Raw genomic sequence first — 27284 nt, 5'->3', positions numbered from 1 at the left:
GTGGTGCAGAAGTTCATTCACAACTACCCCGACATGTCAGAGCTGCTGCATAAAGTGCGGGCCGTCTGTTCGCGCTTCCGGCGTTCACATCCTGCCGCTGCTCGCCTGTCTGCGCTACAGCGTAACTTCGGCCTTCCCGCTCACCGCCTCATATGCGACGTGCCCACCAGGTGGAACTCCACCTTGCACATGCTGGACAGACTGTGCGAGCAGCAGCAGGCCATAGTGGAGTTTCAGCTGCAGCACGCACGGGTCAGTCGCACTACGGAACAGCACCACTTCACCACCAATGACTGGGCCTCCATGCGAGACCTGTGTGCCCTGTTGCGCTGTTTCGAGTACTCCACCAACATGGCCAGTGGCGATGATGCCGTTATCAGCGTTACAATACCACTTCTATGTCTCCTTGAGAAAACACTTAGGGCGATGATGCAAGAGGAGGTGGCCCAGGAGGAGGAGGAGGAGGAAGAGGGGTCATTTTTAGCACTTTCAGGCCAGTCTCTTTGAAGTGACTCAGAGGGAGGTTTTTTGCAACAGCAGAGGCCAGGTACAAATGTGGCCAGCCAGGGCCCACTACTGGAGGACGAGGAGGACGAGGATGAGGAGGAGGTGGAGGAGGATGAGGATGAAGCATGGTCACAGCGGGGTGGCACCCAACGCAGCTCGGGCCCATCACTGGTGCGTGGCTGGGGGGAAAGGCAGGACGATGACGATACGCCTCCCACAGAGGACAGCATGTCCTTACCCCTGGGCAGCCTGGCACACATGAGCGACTACATGCTGCAGTGCCTGCGCAACGACAGCAGAGTTGCCCACATTTTAACATGTGCGGACTACTGGGTTGCCACCCTGCTGGATCCACACTACAAAGCGTGATAGGAAGATGCGCGAGTACAAGCGCACGTTGGTAGACGCGCTACTTAGAGCATTCCCAAATGTCACAGGGGAACAAGTGGAAGCCCAAGGCCAAGGCAGAGGAGGAGCAAGAGGTCGCCAAGGCAGCTGTGTCACGGCCAGCTCCTCTGAGGGCAGGGTTAGCATGGCAGAGATGTGGAAAACTTTTGTCAACACGCCACAGCTAACTGCACCACCACCTGATACGCAACTTGTTAGCAGGAGGCAACATTTCACTAACATGGTGGAACAGTACGTGTGCACACCCCTCCACGTACTGACTGATGGTTCGGCCCCATTCAACTTCTGGGTCTCTAAATTGTCCACGTGGCCAGAGCTAGCCTTTTATGCCTTGTAGGTGCTGGCCTGCCCGGCGGCCAGCGTTTTGTCTGAACGTGTATTCAGCACGGCAGGGGGCGTCATTACAGACAAACGCAGCCGCCTGTCTACAGCCAATGTGGACAAGCTGACGTTCATAAAAATGAACCAGGCATGGATCCCACAGGACCTGTCCGTCCCTTGTCCAGATTAGACATTAACTACCTCCCCTTAACCATATATTATTGTACTCCAGGGCACTTCCTCATTCAATCCTATTTTTATTTTCATTTTACCATTATATTGCGAGGCTACCCAAAGTTGAATGAACCTCTCCTCTGTCTGGGTACCGGGGCCTAAATATATGCCAATGGACTGTTCCAATGTTGGGTGACGTGAAGCCTGATTCTCTGCTATGACATGCAGACTAATTCTATGCTGACATGAAGCCAGATCCTCTGTTACGGGACCTCTCTCCTCTGCCTGGGTGCTGGGCCTAAATATCTGACAATGGACTGTTGCAGTGGTGGCTGACGTGAAGCCTGATTCTCTGCTATGATATGAAGACTGATTCTCTGCTGACATGAAGCCAGATTGTCTGTTACGGGACCTCTCTCCTCTGCCTGGGTGCTGGGCCTAAATTTATGAAAATGGACAGTTGCAGTGGTGGGTGACGTGAAGCCTGATTCTCTGCTATGACATGAAGACTGATTCTCTGCTGACATGAAGCCAGATTGTCTGTTACGGGACCCAGTGGCGTACCGCCCATAGAGGCAGACCACGCCACTGCTATGGGGCCCGTAGCGCAGATAAGGCCCCGCCCACACGATTTGGCCCCGCCCACTCATGACCTGCAGCCGGCTATGCGGCTGCTTTTCTCCCCAGGGCCCGGCCCCAGCCCCAACATCAACTCATCTCCGCGCCGCCCCCCCCGCCTCCATGTTTAACTGAATCGCCTCCCAGAGGCGCGGCTAAGTCCTCAACACCCGCCCCCCTCCTCAGCGCCGCGCTCTGCAAACACCCGATCCTCCTCTCGTCGGCGTCCCAAATCCCGCGCAGGCGCAGTGCCGGCGATTGCCTGCGCTCTGATAATACGGCTGAGGGCAACAGGTTCAACATCGTCACTTGGTATGCGCCGAGCCCAGTGACGATGTTGAAGCTGTTGCCCTCAGCCGTATTATCAGAGCGCAGGCGCAGGCAATCGCCGGCACTGCGCCTGCGCGGAATTTGGGACGCCGACGAGAGGAGGATCGGGTGTTTGCAGAGCGCGGCGCTGAGGAGGGGGGCGGGTGTTGAGGACTTAGCCGCGCCTCTGGGAGGCGATTCAGCTAAACATGGAGGCGTTAGTAGTTTTCATATTTAGGCGGGCACGGCACTTCAGAGGGGCACCGTTCCTGGGCTCCAGTCCTTACAGCGTCATTTGCATATCCTAAGAATCGATTTTTAGAAGAAAGGACAAGACTAACACGGAAAAGAAGAACACAGATGGAAAAAAGGTACTTTATTAAACATGGATCCATGAGTACCTTTTTTCCATCTGTCTTGTTCTTTTGATTGTGAGTCTTGTCATTTCTTAAAAAAATCTATTCTTATGATATGTAAATGATGCTGTAAGGAGCCCAGAGGGGCGTTATTCTTTCTCCACTGTGCCCAGTAACGCCCCTCTGAAGTGCCGTGCCCGGCTAAATTTGAAAACTAATAACGCCTCCAAGTTCATCTAAATCGCCTCCCAAATCCGATCCTCCTCTCGCCGGCATCCCAAATCCCGCGCAGGCGCAGTGCCGGCGATTGCCTGCGCTATGATAAGATGACTGACGACACTGCGCCTGCGCGGGATTTGGGATGCCGTCACTGAGGAGGGGGGGTGTTGAGCACTTAGCCGCGCCTCTGGGAGGCGATTTAGATGAACTTGGAGGCGTTATTAGTTTTCAAATTTAGCCGGGCACGGCATTTCAGAGGGGCGTTCCTGGGCACCGTGGAGAAAGAATAACGCCCCTCTGGGCTCCTTACAGCGTCATTTGCATATCATAAGAATCTATTTTTTTAAGAAATGACAAGACTCACAATCAAAAGAACAAGACAGATGGAAAACAGGTACTCTGTTAAACATGGATTCATGAAAAAAAAATTGGGGGTAAATTGCTAGTGACAGATTCCCTTTAAGGCTACTTTCACACTTGCGTTCAGAGCGGATCCGTCTGGTGTCTGCACAGACGGATCCGCACCTATAATGCAAACGCTTAGATCCGTTCAGAACGGATCCGTTTGCATTAACATGAACAAAAAAAAACAACATTTTTTTTTTTGTTCATGATAGTGCAAACGGATCCGTTTTGACTTTACATTGAAAGTCAATGGGGGACGGATCCGTTTGAAAATTTAGCCATACTGTGTCAACTTCAAACGGATCCGTCCCCATTGACTTACATTGTAAGTCTGGACGGATCCGTTTGCCTCCGCATGGCCAGGCGGACACCCGAACGCTGCAAGCAGCGTTCAGGTGTCCGCCTGCTGAGTGGAGCGGAGGACAGACGGAGCCGTACTGATGCATTCTGAGCGGATCCGCGTCCACTCAGAATGCATTAGGGCTGGACGGATCCGTTCGGTGCCGCTTGTGAGAGCCTTCAAACGGAACTCACAAGCGGAGACCCGAACGCAAGTGTGAAAGTAGCCTAACATGGCACCCCAAATAAGGAGACCTGCAGGCTGCAGCAGATATCTCATGTGACAGGTCACCCCCAGGAAACCCCTAACAGTTTCTGTAGGTCATGTATAAATTTATTTAATGGGGGTGTGGCATGGGAGGAGCAAGGTCAGGAAGTGGGAGGGGCCATGGTGGGTAGTAGGCGGGGTTAAGGGGCCCAATTCAGATTTTTGCTATGGGGCCCAGTGATTCCTATGTACGCCTCTGACGGGACCTCTCTCCTCTGCCTGGGTGCTGGGCCTAAATATCTGACAATGGACTGTTGCATTGGTGGCTGACGTGAAGACTGATTCTCTGCTATGATATGAAGACTGATTCTCTGCTGACGTGAAGCCAGATTGTCTGTTACGGGACCTCTCTCCTCTGCCTGGGTGCCGGGGCCTAAATATCTGAGAATGGACTGTTCCAGTGGTGGGTGACGTGAAGCCTGATTCTCTGCTATGGGAACTCTCTCCAATTAATTTAGGTTAATTTTTATTTATTTAATTTTAATTCATTTCCCTATCCACATTTGTTTGCAGGGGATTTACCTACATGTTGCTGCCTTTTGCAGCCCTCTAGCCCTTTCCTGGGCTGTTTTACAGCCTTTTTAGTGCCGAAAAGTTCGGGTCCCCATTGACTTCAATGGGGTTCGGGTTCGGGACGAAGTTCGGATCGGGTTCGGATCGGCCGAACTTCTCGAACCCGAACATCCAGGTGTCCGCTCAACTCTACAGCTGAATGACCCTACTTTGGTTCGGGCCCGGGAAAATGTAAAAATAATAAATGGTGTTCTGGTTTACCCAGATGTCACGCTTGCTTATCCCCATATCGCGATATCGCAAAATAACTTGCTGTATCAGGTAGACAAGCAAGGTGAAGACATCGTAGAACAACTGATATTTCCCAAGCCATTTAGGAAGATGGTCTTGGATCTAGCACATGGTCATTTGTTGGGGGGACATCTGGGGATGGAAAAGACAAAAGAACGAATTTTAATGCGTTTCTTTTGGCCAGGGCTAGTAGCAGAGGTACAAGATTACTGTGCATCTTGTCCCGAGTGCCAATATACAGCTCCGTCCCCTAACTTTAGAAGCCCATTGGTACCCTTACCCATTTTGGAAGTGCCATTCGAACGAATAGTTATGGATCTGGAAGGCCCTATAGTGAAATCATCTTGCGGACATCAGTACATACTGGTGATCCTAGACTATGCCACCAGATATCCAGAAGCTATTCCATTAAGAAATATGACGGCGAAGACCATAGCCAAGGAGTTGGTCCTGGTGTTCAGTAGGGTTGGGATCCCTAAAGAGATCTTAACGGATTAGGGCACCCCATTTATGTACAGAGTGACCAAAGAATTATGTCGGCTATTCAGGGTGAAGCATATCCGAACCTCAGTCTACCATCCGGATGGATTGGTGGAAAGATTCAATAAAACCCTGAAAAACATGTTAAGAAAGGTGATTGCCAAGGATGGTAGGGATTGGGATTGCCTACTTCCCTATTTACTGTTTGCCATACAAGAAGTACCGCAATCGTCTACGGAGTTTTCACCCTTTAAACTTCTGTATGGCAGGCAGCCCCGAGGGCTACTCGACATAGCTAAAGAGACGTGGGAGCAAGAATCTACCCTGTACCGCATTATAATTGAGCATGTGTCACAGATGCAGGACCGGATCAAGGCAGTCATGCCCTTGGTTCGAGAACATATGCAGCAAGCCCAACAGGCCCAAAGTAGAATATATAACCGGGGTGCGAAACTGCGTAATTTTAGTCCAGGGGACCAGGTGCTTGTATTAATACCCACAGTAGAGAGCAAATTCTTAGCAAAATGGCAAGGGCCCTTCACAATTGTTAAAAAGATAAGCGAGGTGAACTATCTAGTTCATCAGCCTGGGAAGAGAAAACCCGAACAGAACTATCATATTAACTTGAAAAAGCCCTGGAAAGATAGGGAAGCTCTGGTGGTAAACTCGGTACCACGAAGCTACACCATACCTGAGGTTAGAATTGCTGAGTCCCTGTTTCCCCATCAAAAACAGGAATCACAGGAATTCGTTATGAGAAATAACGATTTCTTCTCAGAACTCCCAGGCCTCACTCATGTGATAAAACACGATATTGTCACAGAACCCAGTGTTAAGGTGAAGATTAAGCCCTACCGGGTCCCCAAAGCGAGGCGCGAGGTCATTACCCAAGAGATTAACAAGATGTTAGACCTAGGGGTAATAGAAGAGTCCGTAAGTGAGTGGTCTAGTCCCATCGTTTTAATTCCCAAACCTGATGGGTCCATAAGGTTCTGTAATGACTATCGCCAGTTAAACTCGGTCTCAAAGTTTGACGCCTACCCAATGGCGAGAGTAGACGAGCTAATAGACAAGCTGGGTAGTGCTCGGTACTTAACAACATTGGACTTAACTAAAGGGTACTGGCAAATTCCGCTAACTGAAAGGGCCAAGGAAAAGACGGCTTTTTCTGCACCCAACGGTCATTTCCAATACACTAGGTTGCCATTTGGCCTCCATGGGGCCCCGGCAACTTTTCAGCGTATGATATGATGGATAGGATCCTAAGGCCACATATTGGTTATACATCAGCATATCTGGATGATGTAATAATTTAGAGTAGTGACTGGGAGTCTCACCTACAAAAAGTGCAGGCGGTTGTGGATTTACTAAGACAGGCGGGTCTCACCGCAAACCCTAAAAAGTGTGCCATCGGCTTGGAAGAAGCCAAGTATTTGGGATACACCATTGGACGAGGTCTGATCAAACCCCAGCTAAACAAAATAGACACAATACAAAACTGGCCTAGACCCCTAAACAAGAAGCAAGTGAGGTCATTTGGGGAATTGCAGGGTATTACAGAAGGTTTATCCCTAATTTTGCATCTATGGCGGTTCCCTTAACCGATCTTACAAAAGGAAAAAATTTGGTGATGATAAAATGGACCCCAGAGGCCCAGAGGGCGTTCCAATCCTTGAAACAAGCCCTGTGCTCCCATCCAGTACTGGTATGTCTGGATTTTCATAAACCCTTCTCACTGCAAACCGATGCTTCGGAGGCTGGGTTAGGAGCAGTGTTATCACAAATAATTGATGGGGAAGAACCTTATACATAAGTCGGAAGCTGAATGACCATGAAAAGAGGTATGCCACTGTTGAGAAAGAGGCTTTGGCCATTAAATGGGCCCTGGACGCTCTCAAATACTACCTACTGGGTATAGAATTCACCCTCATCACAAACCATGCACCCCTAAAGTGGATGCAGAATAACAAGGAAAAGAATAGTAGGGTTACCAGGTGGTTTCTGTCCCTCCAGCCTTTTAGGTTCACAGTACAGCACCGAGCAGGCAGCCTGCAGGGAAATGTAGATGGTTTGTCTCGTACTTACTGTTTGTCAAGCCAGGGTGCCCCAACCCATAGGTTAGTGCAAAAGGGGGGGAAATGTGATGTCTCACAGGGTGAAGTAATTGAGGGTATATATGTGTCTCCCAGGTTCTTAGCATATGCTGAAGAAAGTTATTTAGGAAAGGGTTAAAAAAACTGAGCCTGGGTCCTGATGAGCTGCACCTGGGGAGTTGATAGATAACTGGGTTGTCAACACACTTGCTCAGAACTTCCTGGGAGTGAGAGAAGCCACATCTCACTGAGGGACCCTGAAGGTCCAGAGCCTGCGAACTGCAAGTATCACAGGTTGCTTTTTCAGACAGCGTGCTTATTTTGGGTGGACTGAGGATAGCTCATCCACGTCCTAGAGAGGGACCTATTGTTTAGTTAGAGCCTGGATAAGGCTAGGTGTTCCGTTTATGTTTTTGTGTTTTAATGCAACCTGTGAAATAAAGCTGGCAGGAAGCCAGTTGAAATGCACTTCTGTCTCCTGAGGTCTCCTTGTGCGAAATAATCGGACTAATCCCCCTACCTTTTCACCTCTGGAAAGGTGAGCTAAATAACGGACTGTCACAATATGTATATACACACACACATACTAAGCATATTTGAATAAAGGTCTACCTGTATTGGTATACAGATGTTGTGTTTGGAAATAGGACCAATGTGACATATATTTATATCGCATGTATTGCTTACTTTGGATGTCAGGATATTTCATCATTAGAAGTAGACCCCAGCGCAGAGTGGTTGAGGTGGTCTCCATCCCAGCAGCGAACAGGTTACTGACCAGCATGCTTAGGTTTTCATTATGGTAATACAATGTAGATTCTGGTTTTCCCTTTATAAGATAAACAGAAAATTATTTTAAAGCCTGGGATTTATCTGTATTACCCAGCCTAGAGCTGTCTATAGAATTGCTGTTATTTCAGGAATTATGGTGACAATGCCCCGGACTGTCAGTGGTATAATTGCATCTCTCAATGGCAAATATTAACAGAAAATATACAAATTGAAATCAGGAGAAATTAAAATTATTGCCCATGGATGTTAGCACCAGTTTAATGTGCCCAAATTATATGAATGTTGTGGTCAAAATACTATACACATACTATTGTGGTCTATTGGAAGCGTAACATTTAGCTTTGATACAGCTCTGGATTGATAGATAGACAGACAGACATAGGTAGAGAGACAGATATGTGTAATTGGCATCTATGCTATTTATATAATGACACATGAAATAGATGAAAGGTAAAATATACTACATAGATAAAATAGAGAATAAGATACGTTATATTAGATATATAAAATATATTAGATAGATAGACGTCCAGCTGCAGTTGTTCCACTGACCGGATCCGTTCATGACTGATGCAGACGGTTGTATAATTGTAACGGAAGCGTTTTTGCAGATCCGCACAAAACGCTAGTGTGAAAGTAGCCATATGAATACTGTACCTCTTTTTGTTTAGCAAGAAAGGCATCGATGAGGTTCCTCTGATTGTTTATATCTAGTTCTTTCTTTTTTCTTGTGAATGTTTCTGTTGCAAATTCCTGCATCTCTTTGAGGCTTTCAAAGAGCTTTCTATGGGCCCCGGGTAGCCATTTGATGAGCCACGGATAACTGTTGTACAGCTAAATAGAAGATGAATGATTAAACCAAGCATATGTACCAATGTAAAAACCTACATCTTGACTGGGGTTTTCAAAGACCTTGATACTGATGACCTACACTTAGGATGTCATCATTATCAGATTGCTGTCTGTCCAACGTTCACTAGCTAGAGCGGGGTCTGATCTGCAGTGACTCAGCACAACCACTATATGGTGCACAGAGCTGTCAGCTTAGTTTTGATGCCTGCAGTTCCTGCTTGCAGCTGACCTGTGGAAGTGCAACGGGCGGCCTCCCCCCAGGGCCCTATATATATATATATATATATATATATATATATATACAGTACAGACCAAAAGTTTGGACACACCTTCTCATTCAAAGAGTTTTATTTATTTTCATGACTATGAAAATTGTAGATTCACACTGAAGGCATCAAAACTATGAATTAACACATGTGGAATTATATACATAACAAAAAAGTGTGAAACAACTGAAAATATGTCATATTGTAGGTTCTTCAAAGTAGCCACCTTTTGCTTTGATTACTGCTTTGCACACTCTTGGCATTCTCGTGATGAGATTCAAGAGGTAGTCATCTGAAATGGTCTTCCAACAGTCTTGAAGGAGTTCCCAGAGATGCTTAGCACTTGTTGGCCCTTTTGCCTTCACTCTGCGGTCCAGCTCACCCCAAACCATCTCGACTGGGTTCAGGTCCGGTGACTGTGGAGGCCAGGTCATCTGGCGCAGCACCCCATTACTCTCCTTCATGGTCAAATAGCCCTTACACAGCCTGGAGGTGTGTTTGGGGTCATTGTCCTGTTGAAAAATAAATGATGGTCCAACTAAACGCAAACCGGATGGAATAGCATACCGCTGCAAGATGCTGTGGTAGCCATGCTGGTTCAGTATGCCTTCAATTTTGAATGAATCCCCAACAGTGTCACCAGCAAAGCACCATCACACCTCCTCCTCCATGCTTCAAGGTGGGAATGAGGCATGTAGAGTCCATTCGTTCACCTTTTCTGCATCGCACAAAGACACGGTGTTTGGAAGCAAAGATCTCAAATTTGGACTCATTGGACCAAAGCGCAGATTTCCACTGGTCTAATGTCCATTCCTTGTGTTCTTTAGCCCAAACAAGTCTCTTCTGCTTGTTGCCTGTCCTTAGCAGTGGTTTCCTAGCAGATATTCTACCATGAAGGCCTGATTCACACAGTCTCCTCTTAACAGTTGTTCTAGAGATGTGTCTGCTTCTAGAACTCTGTGTGGCATTGACCTGGTCTCTAATCTGAGCTGCTGTTAACCTGCGATTTCTGAGGCTGGTGACTCGGATTAACTTATCCTCCGCAGCAGAGATGACTCTTGGTCTTCCTTTCCTGGGGCAGTCTGCATGTGAGCCATTTTCTTTGTAGCGCTTGATGATTTTTGTGACTGCACTTGGGGACACTTTCAAAGTTTTCCCAATTTTTCGGACTGACTGACCTTCATTTCTTAAAGTAATGATGGCCACTCGTTTTTCTTTACTTAGCTGCTTTTTTCTTGCCATAATACAAATTCTAACAGTCTATTCAGTAGGACTATCAGCTGTGTATCCACCTGACTTCTCCACAACGCAACTGATGGTCCCAACCCCATTTATAAGGCAAATAATCCCACTTATCAAACCTGACAGGGCACACCTGTGAAGTGAAAACCATTTCAGGTGACTACCTCTTGAAGCTCATCAAGAGACTGCCAAGAGTGTGCAAAGCAGTAATCAAAGCAAAAGGTGGCTACTTTGAATAACCTAGAATATGACATATTTTCAGTTGTTTCACACTTTTTTGTTATGTATATAATTCCACATGTGTTAATTCATAGTTTTGATGCCTTTAGTGTGAATCTACAATTTTCATAGTCATGAAAATAAAGAAAACTCTTTGAATGAGAAGGTGTGTCCAAACTTTTGGTCTGTACTGTATGTGTGTATGTATATATATATATATATATATATATATATATATATATATATATATACTTAACAAATGACGAGGCAGCACTTCCAGCTTTTGTTGAACGGGTGAAGACCCCAAACTTTAATCCAAGCAACGTTTCGGCCTGCTCAATGAGGCCTTTATCAAGCTACATAACAGTGCATATAACCAGGTATATATACCCACAATTCTGTACAAGTCAATTACAATCAGTGATTACACATGTCTTCAATCAAGACATGATTGAAGACATGTGTAATCACTGATTGTAATTGACTTGTACTGAATTGTGGGTATATATACATGGTTATATGCACTGTTATGTAGCTTGATAAAGGCCTCATTGAGCAGGCCGAAACGTTGCTTGGATTAACGTTTGGGGTCTTCACCCGTTCACAAAAAGCTGTAAGTGCTGCCTCGTCATTTGTTAAGTATATATCGTGGAGGAGGGGCCGGCCTCTGTGGGGAATTGCACCCAGTTCACAACTTCTGACTGTGCTATATATATATATTGCGTCCCAGGTGTAGGAATGCCGAGTTGTATAGTGCTGCCTATTAGGGATGAGCGAACTCAAACTGTATAGTTCGGGTTCGTACCGAATTTTGGGGTGTCCGTGACACGGACCCGAACCCGGACATTTTCGTAAAAGTCCGGGTTCGGGTTCGGTGTTCGTCGCTTTCTTGGCGCTTTTGTGACGCTTTCTTGGCGCTTTTTGAAAGGCTGCAAAGCAGCCAATCAACAAGCGTCATACTACTTGCCCCAAGAGGCCATCACAGCCATGCCTACTATTGGCATGGCTGTGATTGGCCAGAGCACCATGTGACCCAGCCTCTATTTAAGCTGGAGTCACATAGCGCCGCCCGTCACTCTGCTCTGATTAGCGTAGGGAGAGGTTGCGGCTGCGACAGTAGGGCGAGATTAGGCAGATTAACTCCTCCAAAGGACTTGATTATTGATCGATCTGCAGCTGTGGGTCATTGAGCTGCTGATACTCAATTGCTCACTGTTTTTAGGCTGCCCAGACCGTTTGTCAGTCACATTTTTCTGGGGTGATCGGCGGCCATTTTGTGTCTTGTGGTGCGCCAGCACAAGCTGCGACCAAGTGCATTTAACCCTCAATGGTGTGGTTGTTTTTTGGCTAAAGCCTACATCAGGGTGAAGCTGTCACACCAAGTGCATTTAACCAGCAATAGTCTGTTTATTTTTTGGCCATATACTACATCAGGGGCAAGCTGCGCCTGTCACCAAGTGCATTTAACCCTCAATGGTGTGGTTGTTTTTTGGCTAAAGCCTACATCAGGGTGAAGCTGTCACACCAAGTGCATTTAACCAGCAATAGTCTGTTCATTTTTTGGCCATATACTACATCAGGGGCAAGCTGCGCCCGTCACCAAGTGCATTTAACCCTCAGTAGTGTGGTTGGTCAAGCTATCACACCAAGTGCATTTAACCAGCAATAGTCTGTTCATTTTTTGGCCATATACTAAATCAGGGGCAAGCTGCGCCCGTCACCAAGTGCATTTAACCAGCAATAGTCTGTTCATTTTTTGGCCATATACTACATCAGGGGCAAGCTGCGCCCGTCACCAAGTGCATTTAACCAGCAATAGTGTGGTTATTTTTTGGCCATATCCCAGTCTAATTCTGTCACTAAATCCATACCGGTCACCCAGCGCCTAAATACTAGGCCTCAAATTTATATCCCGCTAAATCTGTCGTTACCGCTGTACTGTTGTGGCTGGGCAATTAATTTAGTGTCCGTCAAAGCACATTTTTTGTTCTGGGTTGAAATACAATTCCCAATTTAGCAATTTCATAATTTAGTGGTTTCTGCTATCTCAGAGCTATTTGAAATCTATCCCTAAAAGGGTATATAATATTCAAGGTGCACATAGGGTCATTCAGAATAACTTCACACACACGCTACTGTGCATTTCCAAGTCTAATTCTGTTAGTAAATCCATACCGGTCACCCAGCGCCTAAATACTAGGCCTCAAATTTATATCCGGCTAAATCTCTCATTACCGCTGTCCTGTTGTGGCTGGGAAAGTTATTTAGTGTCCGTCAAAGCACATTTTTTGTTCTGGGTTGAAATACAATTCCCAATTTAGCAATTTCATAATTTAGTGATTCCTGCTATATCAGAGCTATTTGAAATCTATCCCTAAAAGGGTATATAATATTCAAGGTGCACATAGGGTCATTCAGAATAACTTCACACACACGCTACTGTGCATTTCCAAGTCCAATTCTGTTAGTAAATCCATACCGGTCACCCAGTGCCTAAATACTAGGCCTCAAATTTATATCCCGCTAAATCTCTCGTTACCGCTGTCCTGTTGTGGCTGGGAAAGTTATTTAGTGTCCGTCAAAGCACATTTTTTGTTCAGGGTTGAAATACAATTCCCAATTTAGCAATTTCATAATTTAGTGGTTTCTGCTATATCAGAGCTATTTGAAATCTATCCCTAAAAGGGTATATAATATTCAAGGTGCTCATAGGGTCATTCAGAATAACTTCACACACACGCTACTGTGCATTTCCAAGTCCAATTCTGTTAGTAAATCCATACCGGTCACCCAGCGCCTAAATACTAGGCCTCAAATTTATATCCCGCTAAATCTCTCGTTACCGCTGTCCTGTTGTGGCTGGGAAAGTTATTTAGTGTCCGTCAAAGCACATTTTTTGTTCTGGGTTGAAATACAATTCCCAATTTAGCAATTTCATAATTTAGTGGTTCCTGCTATATCAGAGCTATTTGAAATCTATCCCTAAAAGGGTAAATAATATTCAAGGTGCACATAGGGTCATTCAGAATAACTTCACACACACGCTACTGTGCATTTCCAAGTCCAATTCTGTTAGTAAATCCATACCGGTCACCCAGCGCCTAAATACTAGGCCTCAAATTTATATCCCGCTAAATCTCTCGTTACCGCTGTCCTGTTGTGGCTGGGAAAGTTATTTAGTGTCCGTCAAAGCACATTTTTTGTTCTGGGTTGAAATACAATTCCCAATTTAGCAATTTCATAATTTAGTGGTTCCTGCTATATCAGAGCTATTTGAAATCTATCCCTAAAAGGGTAAATAATATTCAAGGTGCACATAGGGTCATTCAGAATAACTTCACACACACGCTACTGTGCATTTCCAAGTCTAATTCTGTCAGTAAATCCATACCGGTCACCCAGTGCCTAAATACTAGGCCTCAAATTTATATCCCGCTAAATCTGTCGTTACAGACAATCTGGCTTCATGTCAGCAGAGAATCAGTCTTCATATCATAGCAGAGAATCAGGCTTCACGTCACCCACCACTGTAAGAGTCCATTTTCATAAATTTAGGCCCAGCACCCAGGCAGAGGAGAGAGGTTCCGTAACAGACAATCTGGCTTCATGTCAGCAGAGAATCAGTCTTTATGTCATAGCAGAGAATCAGGCTTCACGTCTCCTCTGTCTGGGTGCCGGGGCCTAAATATATGCCAATGGACTGTTCCAATGTTGGGTGACGTGAAGCCTGATTCTCTGCTATGACATGCAGACTAATTCTCTGCTGACATGAAGCCAGATTGTCTGTTACGGGACCTCTCTCCTCTGCCTGGGTGCTGGGCCTAAACTTATGAAAATGGACTCTTACAGTGGTGGGTGACGTGAAGCCTCATTCTCTGCTATGACATGCAGACTAATTCTCTGCTGACATGAAGCCAGATTGTCTGTTACGGGACCTCTCTCCTCTGCCTGGGTGCTGGGCCTAAATTTATGACAATGGACTGTTGCAGTGGTGGCTGACATGAAGCCTGATTCTCTGCTATGACATGCAGACTAATTCTCTGCTGACCTGAAGACAGATTCTCTGTTACGGGACCTCTCTCCTCTGCCTGTGTGCTGGGCCTAAATATATGCCAATGGACTGTTGCAGTGGTGGGTGACGTGAAGCCTGATTCTCTGCTATGACATGCAGACTGATTCTCTGCTGACATGAAGCCAGATTGTCTGTTACGGGACCTCTCTCCTCTGCCTGGGTGCTGGGCCTAAACTTATGAAAATGGACTCTTACAGTGGTGGGTGACGTGAAGCCTCATTCTCTGCTATGACATGCAGACTAATTCTCTGCTGACATGAAGCCAGATTCTCTGTTACGGGACCTCTCTTCTCTGCCTGGGTTCCGGGGCCTAAATATCTGAGAATGGACTGTTCCAGTGGTGGGTGACGGGAAGCCAGATTCTCTGCTATGGGACCTCTCTCCAATTGATTTTGGTTAATTTTTATTTATTTAATATTTATTTTAATTCATTTCCCTATCCACATTTGTTTGCAGGGGATTTACCTACATGTTGCTGCCTTTTGCAGCCCTCTAGCCCTTTCCTGGGCTGTTTTACAGCCTTTTTAGTGCCGAAAAGTTCGGGTCCCCATTGACTTCAATGGGGTTCGGGTTCGGGACGAAGTTCGGATCGGGTTCGGATCCCGAACCCGAACATTTTCGGGAAGTTCGGCCTAACTTTCCTTGAATAAACTTTTCTCCAAACTGTTTCAGGCTTTGTCTTTGGTCAGAATGCTTTAGCATAAAACTGGCAGGCAAACTCAACTCTGCTATGTCTCTGTTGCTTTCTGACTCTGCTGCACTGACAGGCTGGGTGCATAACTCAACTTCTTCTTTTTGCTGCACTTCTTCTCTGTAGTCTGACTCTAGGTTATGGCAGGGAACTTTCCTCCTGGCTCCTGATGCTTTAAGCTTTGGCCTCCATGATCAGCAGAGCTTAAGGTGCTCTGGCTGGCGTGGGCACGTCCAGCAGAGACGTGCCCCTGCACACCCTTCCCCTAGCAGGGGGTAAGCTAGAATTAACTGGAACTGGTCCCCACCCTTGCAAAGTAGGTATATTACAGAGTAGCCTTCTCCAAATACCTGTGTATAGACAGTAGCAAAGATGGTAATATTCTTCCCTTGGTCGCTCTATAGATACACAGATATACTCTGCAGTCTTCCTGAATAACCCTAGGTGTGCAGCTCTGTTCTCTTTAACTCTTTCTGCAATTTCCATGCTGCAGGTCTTAGATCCAGATGGCCAATCCATCTCAAAGTGTAATGGGTGATAAAGCAAAAAAAACTAAAAAAAACTAAACTCAAGCAAGTCTTTTGTCATACCTTATTGTCTTTTGAAACACAGCCTTAAAGTTGATCTCTGCCATCTGTACATGACCATTATCTTTCTCTCTGAGGTATTCTTTCAGTTAGATTGCTCTCCAACAATTTTCAGACTCAGGGATGAAGATTCTTTTGGGCAAGCTTCTCTCCAGGCCTACATATCAGGAGCTCACACATGCACATGTTCCCTCTAGCTCTAACTAGACACCCCCCCCCCCCCACTACAAACTGGGGGATAGCCCATCTCCCGGCAACCTAACTAGAATTGCCAGTGTTAACTTTTTGTTGCATATACATAACCATTTTGGATTTACAAAGTGCAAAATAAAGAGTACTTTAACAACAAATCTCAACATTTAACTCTTGGCATAAAATTAACTTTGCAGTAATCCACAGGTTAAATGAACTAGCACCTTCCCATCTGTATATATAAAGATTTCGAGCACCTCCCCCATCTGTATATAGACAAAACCCCTTAGTAGTCATCTGTTAGTGACTAAAGAATACTTACCCTGACCATAGTGCTTCCTGCAATCCTGAAAATTTCATTGAATAATGTCATGAACTTCAGTATAGCAGGATCATCATAATCACATCTCTGATCCATCAATATGGACACGATTATATTGGCCACTGCAACATTTATGACAATTTGATTATTAAAGGGTTTTCCTAAAAACAGAAAAAAGTACAGTAAGGATACAAAGAAGTCATGAAAACTTATTGGTTGTTGCTGTTATATCGGTTCTCCAGGAATTATGCTAATCCAAAATGTATTGTTTTTGTGTGAGAGAAACTGTCACGAGGGTGTCAAGAGCCACGTCTGACTCCGTTATACCCGGGGTCAGGAAGTCGCAGCGGGTGGCTGCGCGCTCTATGTCTAAAGATCACGTTGTTTCTTAGCGATTACTTTCTGTGTTTGCCTTACAATCCTTTTTGTCTCACTCAGGGATCCGTAGCTTCTCCTCCTCAGCTGTTTCTTGTCTGCCACTCCCAACCTCCTTATATTCTCCTCTCACACTTCTCTAGTTGCCAGTTATAGAGCTTCCTGCCTGGACATCTATACTGACCCACTGGAGCTGTGAATCCTGGTTGTTGTTCCAGAGTGCTACCCTCCGGATCCCTGTTGGGCTTTTTGTTGTCTCCTGTTGTCGCCCACCTGGGATTATATGTTTAGTCTGTATTGTCTGTCCTCCCCTTGGTGTTTTCCTTTAGAGCTAGTGGTGCGGACTAGTGTTCCCACCGCCCTGTTCACTATCTAGGGCTCATCTTAGGGAAAGCCAGGGTTTTAGGCACGTGATCGGCGTACGGGTGAGGAACCCGTCTAGGGACGTCAGGGCAGCCAGGTGCCAGCCGCAAGGTGAGTCAGGGGTCACCACCTTCCCTCTCACTTGGGCAGGGCCTTCCTCTTTCCCTTCCTCTGTGTCACGTATGTGATAGTCACGCCGATCGTGATATTATAACTGGCCCTTATTTTTTGAGAAAAAAATAAAATAAAAAAATGTTTCTTTTTTTCTCTCTCTACTTAGAATCCAATATGGATCCTATTGCTGCTTTGGCAAAACAGCTTCAAGGCCTGTCTTTGGAGGTGGCAGGATTGAAGGCGTCTGTCCTTCAACAACAGCAGCAAATGCAGCAGACCGCAAGCCCAGCGGTTGCTATGGGTAACCAGGTTGTTACAGAACCCAAGGTTGTTCTTCCTGACAGATTTGCTGGGGGAAGGGACAAATTTGTGACGTTCCGTGAAGCCTGCAAATTATATTTTAAGCTGCGCCCTTACTCCTCAGGTAATGAAGAACAGCGGGTGGGGATTGTTATTTCCCTGCTTCAGGGGGACCCGCAATCCTGGGCATTCTCGTTACCCCCTGGTTCCCAGGCTCTCCCGTCAGTGGAGGGATTTTTTGGGGCTTTGGGTCTCATATATGATGACCCTGACAGAGTCGCCCTGGCTGAGTCGAAGTTACGGAGACTCCTACAGGGAGATCGGCCAGCAGAGGAATATTGCTCAGAGTTCCGTAGGTGGGCTACGGATACTCAGTGGAACGACCCGGCTCTCAGGAGCCAGTTCTGCTCTGGGTTATCTGAAAGGGTTAAGGATGCGCTGGCGCTGTATGAGACCCCCCTTTCCCTTGATGCTGTTATGTCCCTCTCTATCAGAATAGATAGACGTCTTAGGGAGAGATCGAAAATTCCTGAGCAATTGGTAACCTCTCCCAAGCAGCAGTTAGTCTGTACTGACTTAGATGAGCCTATGCAGCTAGGAGGGACTTCTCGTCAGGTCCGTCCTCCTGAGGTTCGCCGTAGGTGGGGGGCTTGTTTTTTCTGTGGGGGGAGGGGTCATTTCATTAATGTCTGTCCCTCCTTTCTCAAAAACAAAAGACCGTCGGAAAACTACTAACCCCAGGCTGTGCGGAGGATGTCAGCCGGGGGGTATACGTTTCCTCCATACGAACATCTCAATTTGTGTTGCCAGCGGTTATTGTTTTTGGTGTTAAGACGGAGTCTATTTCTTTCTTTCTAGACAGTGGAGCAGGGGTAAATTTGATAGATGCCCATTTTGCCCGCACTATGGGTTTGTCTCTCTGTACGCTGCAGAGACCTATTCCCATATTCGCTATTGATTCTGCTCCTCTGTCTCAGAGAAACCTCACTCACATTGTCCATAACTTACACCTTCGGGTAGGGGACCACCATAATGAGTGTCTTTCATGTTACGTTCTGGAGGGCCTTCCCTCTCCTGTGGTATTGGGTCTTCCCTGGTTGGTAGCGCACAATCCAGTGGTGGATTGGCAGGCCAGGGAGATATTGGAGTGGAGTGAGCATTGCAGAGAGAATTGCTTAAATAACAATTGCTTAATCGCCTCCATAGCTTCCCTACCTACATTTATTTCGGACTTTGAGGACGTTTTTTCTGAAAAGGGTTGTCAGAAGCTACCACCTCATCGTCCTTATGATTGCCCGGTTAACCTGATTCCCGGTGCAAAATTACCCAAGTCCAGGTTGTATAATCTTTCGGGTCCCGAGAGACAAGCCATGAAAGATTATATCTCCGAGAGTCTGGCTAAGGGACACATCAGACCCTCTTCTTCACCCGTGGCTGCAGGGTTTTTCTTTGTTAAAAAGAAAGATGGGGGCCTGCGTCCTTGCCTAGATTTCCGTGAGCTAAACCGGATAACCGTCCGAGACCCATACCCTCTTCCTCTCATTCCTGACCTTTTTAATCAGATTGCGGGTGCTAGGTGGTTCTCCAAACTTGATCTTAGGGGGGCCTACAATCTGATTCGTATCAAGGAGGGGGATGAGTGGAAGACAGCTTTTAACACCCCTGAGGGGCATTATGAAAATGTAGTCATGCCTTTCGGTCTGACCAATGCCCCTGCTGTCTTCCAACATTTCGTTAACAATATTTTTAGTCATCTCATCGGCAGGTTTGTAGTCATATACCTAGATGATATCTTAATTTATTCGGCTGATATGAAAACACATGAAGTACATGTCAGGCAAGTACTGCAGGTCCTACGGACGAATAAATTATATGCGAAAATTGAAAAATGTGTCTTCGCCGTTCAGGAAATACAGTTCCTGGGATATCTATTATCTGCTTCAGGTTTCCGTATGGATCCTAGGAAGTCCAGGCAATTTTAGATTGGGATCTTCCTGAGAACCTTAAAGCTCTACAATGGTTTTTGGGTTTCGCAAATTTCTATAGAAAGTTCATTAAAAATTATTCAGTGATCGTTAAACCCCTTACTGACATGACTAGGAAGGGGACTGATTTTTCTAAATGGTCTGACGCCGCTAAAATTGCATTTTCCTCTCTAAAAGAGAGATTTACCTCGGCACCTGTTCTAATTCAACCTGATGTCTCCCAGCCTTTTATTGTTGAAGTAGATGCGTCAGAGGTGGGAGTGGGGGCTGTATTGTCTCAGGGTCCGTCTCCTGGCAAATGGCGTCCTTGCGCGTTCTTTTCCAAAAAGTTATCTACAGCAGAAAAGAACTATGATATTGGAAATAGGGAACTGTTGGCGATTAAACTGGCGTTTGAAGAGTGGCGTCACTTCTTAGAGGGAGCAATCCACCCCGTCACGGTGATTACGGATCACAAAAACCTTCTGTACCTAGAATCGGCTAAGCGTCTCACCCCTAGACAAGCTAGGTGGTCGCTATTCTTTACCAGATTTAACTTGGTATTTTTTGCCCCAGGACGATAGGTGATTACAAAGGCAGACGCGTTATCTCGTAGTTTCCCTGGAGGGGGTAATGTTAGTGATCCGGTACCTATTTTACAAAGAGGAGTGGTTGTCTCTGCTGTACACTCTGTTCTAGAGGGAAAGGTGTTAGAGGCCCAGGGGGACGCCCCCGGCCTCTTGCCCCTCAGAGAAATTGTTTGTACCGTTAAACCTGCGTCTTGAATTATTAAAGGAACATCATAATTCGGCACTTGCTGGGCACCCGGGTAGTAAAGCAACCTTGGAGCTATTGTCTCGTCGTTTTTGGTGGCCAAGGTTGCGTCAGGATGTAATGGATTTCGTGTCTACTTGTTCTACTTGTGCACGCGCGAAAGTCTCTCATACACGTCCAGCAGGGTCTTTATTGCCACTTTTCATCCCCAATAGGCCATGGACACATCTATCAATGGATTTCATCACTGACTTACCCTTGTCTGCGGGTAAAACAGTTATCTTGGTAGTAGTAGACCGGTTTAGCAAAATGGTACACTTTATTGCGCTACCCGCACTTCCTAATGCTAAGACTCTTGCCCAGGTGTTTATCAGTGAAATCGTGAAGCTTCACGGGGTCCCTTCCGATGTGGTTTCGGATCGGGGAACCCAGTTTATTTCTAAGTTTTGGAAAGCTTTTTGTTCCCGTTTGGGGGTACACTTATCCTTTTCCTCAGCTTTCCATCCTCAGTCGAATGGACAGACTAAGCGTACCAACCAAAACCTAGAAACATATTTAAGGTGTTTTGTGTCTGAAAACCAAGAGGTGTGGTCATCGTATTTACCGTTAGCCGAGTTTGCCATAAATAATCGCTTTCAGGAATCCACTGGCAAGTCACCATTTCTTGGTGCATACGGTTTTCATCCCCAATTTTGTACTTTCAAAGAGGGGGGGTCTTCTGGGGTTCCCGAAGAGGAACGGTTTTCTTCATCTTTCATCGGTATGGCAGAAGGTGCAAGCTAACTTGAAAAATATGAGTGGTAAATATAAATGCATGGCCGATAAGAAACTGTCGCCAGGTCCGGACCTAGGAGTGAATGACTGTGTGGTTGTCTACTAGGAATATTAAGTTGAAGGTTCCTATTTGGAAACTGGGTCCTAGGTTCATTGGTCCTTATCAAATAGTAGCCGTGATTAACCCTGTGGCTTTTCGCCTGGAGCTACCTCAGACTTTTAAGATCCATAACGTCTTCCATAAGTCGTTACTCAAGAAGTATGTTCCACCTCTAGAACCATCACCGCTGCCACCTCCTCCTGTTATTGTGGATGGTAATCTGGAGTTTCAAATATCCAGAATTGTTGATTCTCGTCGGGTCCGCCGCTCTCTTCAGTATCTGGTGCATTGGAGGGGTTACGGTCCCGAGGAAAGAATGTGGGTTCCAGCGTCAGAGGTAAACGCCAACAGGTTAATTCAGGCTTTCCATGCCTCTCATCCTGAGAGACCTGGTCCTGAGTGTCCGGAGGCCCCTCGTGAAAGGGGGGGTACTGTCACGAGGGTGTCAAGAGCCACGTCTGACTCCGTTATACCCGGGGTCAGGAAGTCGCAGCGGGTGGCTGCGCGTTCTATGTCTAAAGATCACGTTGTTTCTTAGTGATTACTTTCTGTGTTTGCCTTACAATCCTTTTTGTCTCACTCAGGGATCCGTAGCTTCTCCTCCTCAGCTGTTTCTTGTCTGCCACTCCCAACCTCCTTATATTCTCCTCTCACACTTCTCTAGTTGCCAGTTATAGAGCTTCCTGCCTGGACATCTATACTGACCCACTGGAGCTGTGAATCCTGGTTGTTGTTCCAGAGTGCTACCCTCCGGATCCCTGTTGGGCTTTTTGTTGTCTCCTGTTGTCGCCCACCTGAGATTATATGTTTAGTCTGTATTGTCTGTCCTCCCCTTGGTGTTTTCCTTTAGAGCTAGTGGTGCGGACTAGTGTTCCCACCGCCCTGTTCACTATCTAGGGCTCATCTTAGGGAAAGCCAGGGTTTTAGGCACGTGATCGGCGTACGGGTGAGGAACCCGTCTAGGGACGTCAGGGCAGCCAGGTGCCAGCCGCAAGGTGAGTCAGGGGTCACCACCTTCCCTCTCACTTGGGCAGGGCCTTCCTCTTCCCCTTCCTCTGTGTCACGTATGTGATAGTCACGCCGATCGTGATAGAAACCTATTTCTGACATATTGTCACAATCAGTGTGGGGGGAAAACTCTACACTGAACACAGGAGGGAAGGGAAACAGTAAGTGGGCCTGGAAACTAGGGAAGGAACAGGTCACCTCCTAAACAACCCTAATCTGGGCCCTAACTACCTATCAATATGAATAGACCTTGAAGGTAGGAATATTCATAAGATGTATACCTAGGCCCTTATATCCCTATAAGACCTTGAAATGAGGTTAGTACCAGAGACAACCCATTCCTCCCCAGATGGATGAATGGAAGTCTCTGTCTCAGGCCCTGATACAAACAACAGGGAATATAACAAACACAATACCATAAGAAAAGACAAGACTTTGCTGAAAGTAGAAAACTGGCAACTCCAGAAACACCACAGAGTACAACCGACCAGCTAGTTAGAAGACAGGAAGAAAATCTATAAACCGCACCTCCAAGAGAAGCGGCTACTTATGGGAAAGGTAAATTACCAACAAGCAACACCTGAAGCAAGGGGTGGGGCATTCACCAAAACACAGACACAATAATATCCACAGGGAACCTGTCAAATTAACCCACGAGCTGCCAGTCTCTCCAATCTCCTGGTACCTGCCACAGGAATGTCCGTGACAGTAACCCCCACCTTTTACGGGTGACCTCCAGGCACCCAGGACCGACCTTATCCGGGTGATATCTACGAAAGGCATTCACTAAACGATTGGCATTAACGTCGGATGCCGGCACCCACATTCTCTCCTCCGGTCCATAAACAGTGGACAATATATTGAAGGGATCCACAGAGAACTCGAGAGTCAACTATTTTCGCGATCTCGAATTCCAAATTACAGTCCACCATGACAGGAGCGGGTGGCAAGGAAGATGGCTGGAAAGTTTTCACATATTTTTTCAACAGAGACCTATGGAACACACTATGAATTTTCAGGGCCTGAGGAAGCTCAAGACGAAAAGCTACAGGATTAATAATGGCAGTGATCTTATATGGACCGATAAACCTTGGACCCAACTTCCAGAAAGGTACCTTCAACTTAATGTTTCTTGTGGACAGTCACACAGAATCACCCACACTTAGGTCCGGACCATTCATACATTTCCCGTCAGCCACACGTTTATATTTGTTGCCCATAGTTTTTAAGTTATTTAGAATTTTTCGCAATATCAATGACTATGATGATGAAAAACGTTCTTCCTCAGGGATACCAGAAGTATTAGAACCAGAAAATGTGCCAAACAGCTGGTGAAACCCATAGGCCCCAAAAAACGGTGACTTACCAGTAGACTCCTGACTACGATTGTTTATGGCAAACTCTGCCAAAGACAAAAAGGAAGACCACTCCTCCTGGTTCTCAGATACAAAACATCTCAAGTAAGTCTCCAGACTCTGATTAGTGGGCTCCATCTGTCCATTCGACTGAGGATGAAAAGCCGAAGAAAAGGACAGTTGAATTCCCAGACGAGTACAGAAGGCCTTCCAGAATCTGGAAACAAACTGAGTGCCGCGATCCGAGACCACTTCAGAGGAAGTGCCGTGGAGTCTCACAATGTTGTCAACAAATACCTGTGCAAGGGTTTTAGCATTAGATAGGCCTAGTAATGCTATAAAATTTTCTATTTTACTAAAGCGATCAACTACCAACAGAATAACTGTCTTTCCTGAAGAATTGGGTAGATCAGTGATGAAGTCCATGGATACATGAGTCATAGTCTGAACGGAATGGGTAACAGAAGTAAAAATCCAGAAGGTTGAGTATGTGTCATCTTGGCATGTGCACAAGTAGTACTTGCTGACACATAGTCCTTCACACACTTACGCCACCCCGGCCACCAGAATCTACGAGATATGAGGTTGGCAGTGGACCTACTCCCAGAATGTCCTGTAAGAACCGTACAATGATGTTCCTCCAACACCTTGTGACGCAATCCCAGTGGCACAAATAGTTTCCCAGAGGGACACGAGTCTGGTGCATCTCCCTGAGCCTCTAACACCTTCACCTCAAGTTCAGGGTAAAGAGTAGATATCACCACCCCTTTAGACAGTATGGAACTCGGTTTTTCCAAATCACCACCTCCAGGGAAACTACGTGACAAGGTGTCCGCCTTGACATCTGCAGTGACCAGGAACGGGTATGCTGACGCCATTTATGCAGAGGTCAGGAAATGGATATATAATAGTTTGTAGTTTGTTTGTGACGCCAATTGCAGCGTGCGCAGGGTACTACCCTAGGGTCCTTCTAAGGTGTTATAACGCACGTCCCAGTGTAGGAATGCCATAGTGGTGTGATTGCCTATAATGTCTCTGTATGGTGATGATAATGGTGTCAACGGTGTCTCCTACCTGGGTACAGCTGGACTCCTGGCTCACTTGCAATAAATTGAGTGTAGTGATAGTAGGTGTAATAGAGGGATTTTGCAGCAGAAATTGATGTCCATACCTTTAGATGAAGTTCAAACTTGAAGATAACTTTCATTCAAGCAATGTACAGCTTTGGTCTGTGGTCCAAGCAAGCTTTGGCAATGGTTGGCAGGAATTAATCTTCTGCTCTATCAATCTGGAGCTTACAGGATAGAATGTCTGCTTAGTAGCTTTAAAACTGTGGCAGGAATTTGGCTTCTGCACTTCTCTCTATCTTTTGCTTTATGGGGACAGACTAGCTGAGGAGGAATATGGCTGCTCCTGGGTCTCTGGACTTTACTCACAGATATATTCTCAGGGAATGCTTTCTTCCTGGAACTGGAGGTTGTCTGCTGTTTCATCCAGCTGAGGCTGCAGGGCTCAGGCTGGGGATTTGATCAATGTCTCAGCCGAGACAAGATCTTGGCTTTGTTCCCTATATTGGAGAGCTCCTAACACATACACCCTACCCCTAGCAGGGGGTGGGCTACACTCCTCACTAACTTCCTTCTCCACCCAGGGTGTAGGCTGTGAGAATAGTCCACACCTCCACAGAGGGGGAGCTAAGCTGGAATGAACCATTGCAGCTTAGAAATACTAAACTGAAACTAAGTCCCTACCAAGCCATTGCTGACACCTGCTGGTGAACATGGAAAACTACTAAGAAATTTACATTTAACATGGTTTATGCACATTTGTGAATGACATAATGTAAAATCATATCAGATGACAAGGTTCTCAACAGATTGTAGCGGGGTAGAAGAGTTTCGTAACACAACTCTGGGGTGTTAGATATATTAAAGTCAAAGGGTGCGGGAGCCGCGCTCTCAATAAACAGTAAATGTCAGTGACTTTCTCCTGCAAATATAGAAATTCGGAGAATTGTCCAGTTAATAAAGATGGAAAATTCACTGGACCAAGATATTCATAAGTTGATAACACAGTTCTCCTGCTACTGATCCATAAGTAGCGTATCGAATTATACAAATGACCAAGTTCCGAACCCAAATGAAAGAGGTGAATGCTGCTGGCAAATGTCAGTTATACGAACAAACGAACACAAACACCTCCTGCTGATCCACAGATCTCGTGCTGAGTATCCAGCCTCTGACTCCAAACACCGAACCTTCAAAAGGAATAAAGACAGATGGTGCAATACCCTCGGTATCTTCAAATGGTAAGGATTTTATTATACTTACAATTAAGCAGTTTAAAACTTGCACATAAAAAAGCCCGGGCTTTTTTATGTGCAAGTTTTAAACTGCTTAATTGTAAGTATAATAAAATCCTTACCATTTGAAGATACCGAGGGTATTGCACCATCTGTCTTTATTCCTTTTGAAGGTTCGGTGTTTGGAGTCAGAGGCTGGATACTCAGCACGAGATCTGTGGATCAGCAGGAGGTGTTTGTGTTCGTTTGTTCGTATAACTGACATTTGCCAGCAGCATTCACTTCTTTCATTTGGGTTCGGAACTTGGTCATTTGTATAATTCGATACGCTACTTATGGATCAGTAGCAGGAGAACTGTGTTATCAACTTATGAATATCTTGGTCCAGTGAATTTTCCATCTTTATTAACTGGACAATTTTCCGAATTTCTATATTTGCAGGAGAAAGTCACTGACATTTACTGTTTATTGAGAGAGCGGCTCCCGCACCCTTTGACTTTATACATTTTAGGAGGTTGAACCTACTCCCTTAAGGGCGCCACTGCTGGTGTCTATTTCCATACCAGATAAATACTTTATATTTCTCTCTTTGTTAGATATATTAATCCTAGGACGATAGGTGACAGTGAAATTGAATCTGGTGAAAAACAGGGCCCATCTGGCTTGTCTTGGGTTCAGTCGTTTCGCCGACTCCAGATAAGCCACATTTTTTGTGATCAGTGAATACCGTGATTGAATGAATCGCCCCTTCCAACAAATGACGCCATTCCTCAAGAGCCAGTTTAATGGCCAGCAACTCTCTGTTACCCACATCATAATTTGATGATGTGATCTGACCATCTAAAACATTAGGGGCAAGGGCCTGCTGCCACATTGGTGACTCTAGATAACCTCTGGGCGATTGCACGTCCCCGTGACGGCGACAATCCATTTGAATGTCTGCCCTATCAACTTTCTATGTTCTTTTCTGCACCTACCATGGTGATCACGGGTAACGGGGAATCAGGGTTCGATGCCGGAGAGGGAGTTTGAGAAACGGCTAACACATCTAAGGAAGGCAAGCGGTTGTAGCTCAAATCACACACTCCCGACTTGTGGAGGTAGTGACGATAAATAACAATACAGGACTCTTAAGATGCCCTGGTATTGGAATGAGTAATAAAACATTACAGGGAATGTCACTGCAGTATTTTGGATGAGGAAATGTTATACAGGAGAGGCCCTGCTGCCGCTTTGTTGACTCTGCCTGATCGTACGTTCCCGTGATGTCCACGATCCATTTGGATATCTTCCCTATCAACTTTCTTTTATGCGCCTAA

The 27284-nt window shown here is 45.9% G+C and overlaps 1 protein-coding gene across 2 annotated transcripts in view; it reads right to left on the bottom strand.

The window, feature by feature from the left end:
* LOC122934081 (cytochrome P450 2K6-like) overlaps positions 1-27284 on the bottom strand; it is a 174533-nt gene that overhangs the window by 15046 nt on the left and 132203 nt on the right. For both annotated transcript variants that reach the window (XM_044289244.1, XM_044289245.1), the window contains exons 5-7: positions 16537-16697; positions 8751-8927; positions 7989-8130 (exon numbers count right to left, since the gene is read on the bottom strand). In XM_044289244.1, the coding sequence (XP_044145179.1) occupies positions 7989-8130; positions 8751-8927; positions 16537-16697 (480 nt within the window). The remainder of the gene's footprint in view (positions 1-7988; positions 8131-8750; positions 8928-16536; positions 16698-27284) is intronic.

Source organism: Bufo gargarizans, chromosome 4, assembly GCF_014858855.1.
Source record: "Bufo gargarizans isolate SCDJY-AF-19 chromosome 4, ASM1485885v1, whole genome shotgun sequence".
Taxonomy (NCBI): domain Eukaryota; kingdom Metazoa; phylum Chordata; class Amphibia; order Anura; family Bufonidae; genus Bufo; species Bufo gargarizans.
The sequence above is the reverse complement of the archived record's forward strand: the minus strand, read 5'-3'. Positions and strand labels throughout refer to the sequence as shown.